At 47.0% G+C, this 2,943-nt stretch overlaps 1 protein-coding gene across 1 annotated transcript; it reads right to left on the reverse strand.

Annotated features, from left to right (window-relative positions):
- Window positions 1-806: 806 nt before the first annotated feature.
- On the reverse strand, window positions 807-2,208 carry LOC147987183 (putative F-box protein At1g32420). The gene has a single exon (XM_087542305.1). It carries the CDS (start codon window positions 2,206-2,208, stop codon window positions 922-924), a length of 1,287 nt encoding a protein of 428 aa, XP_087398431.1. The 3' UTR covers window positions 807-921.
- Window positions 2,209-2,943: the final 735 nt, after the last annotated feature.

Below are 2,943 nucleotides of genomic sequence, written 5' to 3' on the forward strand. Positions count from 1 at the left end.
CATCCACCCTGATGAGTGACTGATCATCACTTTACTCAATCCTCGCCTCCTGGATGACTGAATCATCATCAATTTACTAAGCAGTGAGCAAGCACGCACACATAAAAATCAACCACGCATGCATGGCGGAAATAAGCACACACAGCCAGCACGCCCAAGCGGCGGCAACGAGCGACTCCAGGCGGGCGGCGGCGGCGACGAGAGACTGAAGTCGTCCGCGTCCGTATCAGCATTTTTTTCGTTCTTTTTAAATTGAAAAACGAGATACTCCATGGATACACGTATCGATGGCATATCTGATGTATCGGAGTATCGGCAACGTATTATACGCCGATACACAGCTTGTGGACGTATCGGTGCTTCATAGTTGCTAAGTGAGTGATCCCCAGTACAGCTTATCTCGGCATGCAACTATGTCACCTCAACATGCAACCATGCATAGACCACCTCAACATGCTTCCTTGCATGGGAAAAGATCTACCACAACATGGAACCATGCATGGAGAAACTATTATACTATTTATATTCCATAAATACTTTACATCTATATATACAATAATCAAACATTTATATTGTCAAGAGAGTGATCCCCACTACATCTATTCATCTCCACAAGCAGCTATACAATCTCAACATGCAACCATCCATGAGAAAGTGGTCATCTCAACATGCTACTCCCACAACATGCAGCCATGCATGTGAAATCTATTACACAATTTACATTCAATATTTTTTTACATCTATATAATAACAAAATATTCATGACCAAATTCAACAAATTATATAGCAACCAAGTTCCACAAATATTCATGTATTAGAAAACATAAATCCAGAGAAAAAATAACAGAAAAGGTTAAGAAAATAGAAAAATAGTAATGAAATGCATATAAAATAATATGCGTTGACTTAACTTAATCAAGCCTAAGTCGACTCAGATCTAGCCACACCTGTGAAGTAATGTATGGCTGCCAAACTGTAATCGTATGCTCGCTTAATTCTCCCAAAAAATCCGTAATTCCTGATCCAAGGAAGACCAGCAAGTAAACTCCCTTTGTAAACACCGATCATGGAGTGGCATGACATCTCAACTCCGTCTGTATAAGTATTTGTTCTCGGATCATACACCTGCAGCAACTGTACCAGCGTCTTGTCGTTCGACACCCACAAGAGAATCCTCCCATCATCCAGTTCCCACAGGGGATGGCCGCGACTTTCCCCGCACGGGCTCCGGCAACCCTGGTCTTGGTATGGCAGGGTGATCGTGTACCGATTCGACCACGGAACCTCCTCGGAGTCCGTGAGGAACCACATATCCATGAAGACGTCACTGCAGTCATGTATGCTGCTACGGCCGTAGACTGCAACCAAGCTGTCACTCAGTTCGGCCAGGGCAATGTCTCCGTCGACTAGCAGCGGCAAGTTGAGGAGATCCGGCCGCCATTTCTCCTCCTCGAGGTCATATGCTGCAATGCCGACGTGTTTGTGTGCCAAGAAATAGAGGACGCCCTTGACCAGGGCCACACTCCTGGGGGAAGTTGCTAACGTTACTGGGGGGTAACCTGTCTTCCGCCACTTACCGGCTCCATCACCGAGGGTAAGGACCTTTGCGTACCATCCGGCGACGACCAGCACCTTGGTTTCTCCTGTTGTGGAGGACCGGCCTAGTGCAAAACGTCTGGAGTAGCCGTAATGGTGGTAATGGTGATCATCTGGGCGGTCATCGGGCAAGAGGAACACGACACCAGTCGCCGGGTCGATCACGCGGGCGCGATTGTCCGCGCCGATCAGGTAGATCAGCTGACCCTGGTTTCTACACGCCACGCTCCAGCTGGGGTTTCCGGCGTGAGGGTTATCATCGAACCGTATCCGCCTCGCCCTGTGCCCGGACGTGTCCATGATGTGGAAGTCCACGCGAGGGGCTTCGGCCGACGTCTCCCATCTGATGTCGGCGACGAGCAGGTGGTGCTGGTGGCGGTCCTTGTGGGCGGCGACGAAGGACGGGTCGGAGAGCAGGAGCCGCCATGACCGGGAGACGGCGCGCAGGCGGCAGACCGCCTTCGCGGGGAGCCGCAGGAGGATCTCGTAGAGCAAGTCGTGCGGCAGGAGGACGCTGCCGTTGGCGGTGCCGGCCAGGGGCGCGGTGCTGCCGCTGTCGCCGTTGTTGGCTTGGTTTGCTGTTGCTGTGGGAGGGAGCGACGGCGACGCCATATTGCCGGCCGGGACTTGAGGAGATCGATCTGGTTTCCTTTCACGATTGGAAGAAAACCCTAACTGTTTTGGATCGCAATACCGTGACCTAACGCTCGCTGCGTCCAACAGCAGCGAGCCGAAGTGGGCTGAGCGAACCGGGTCGGCCCATTAAGCCGTATCGAGTTTCCTTCATCATACATACATACGTGAACTTTTGCTCAAAAAAAAAGACATAAGTGAACTAGATTCTCAAAAAAACATACAAACGTGAACTTTGTTATTATAAAAAAAAACATACGTGAACTTTGTACCAACAAACACTGTAGTGATCGAGAAGAAAAAAACCCGGCTTGGACTCAAAACAAAGAGGACAAAAATCAGGAGGGAGTATAGCGAACCAAAACACAGTAGCGCGTCAGCGTGTAATTTTTAGGTCCGCTTTGAAAAACAATATTGCATTTTTTAAACCATGAACTTTTTTCTAAAAACATGAACATCTATGGGAAACACAAACACTTTTTCATGTTTCTGAACAATTTTTGAAACCGCAAACATTTTTCAAAATTTTCAAAAAAAAGTAAAATGAGAACAACATTTTTTCAAAATGTGAACGTTTTTTGAAAACATGAAAATTGTTTCAGGAAAACAAACCTTTTTAAAATTTTGTGAACAAATTTTAGAAAATATGAGTGCTTTGTGGAAAAAAAACGAACAGTTTTTTAAAAACAAGAACAAAATTTTAAAAATGTGAAC

Source organism: Triticum urartu, chromosome 2A, assembly GCF_056163025.1.
Source record: "Triticum urartu cultivar PI428250 chromosome 2A, HENAU_Tu73, whole genome shotgun sequence".
In the NCBI taxonomy this organism is placed as follows: Eukaryota; Viridiplantae; Streptophyta; class Magnoliopsida; order Poales; family Poaceae; genus Triticum; species Triticum urartu.

Bases quoted from the DNA above. Each gene is read 5' to 3' on its own strand.
- LOC147987183 (XM_087542305.1), bottom strand. From the start codon at position 2,208: ATGGCGTCGCCGTCGCTCCCTCCCACAGCAACAGCAAACCAAGCCAAC.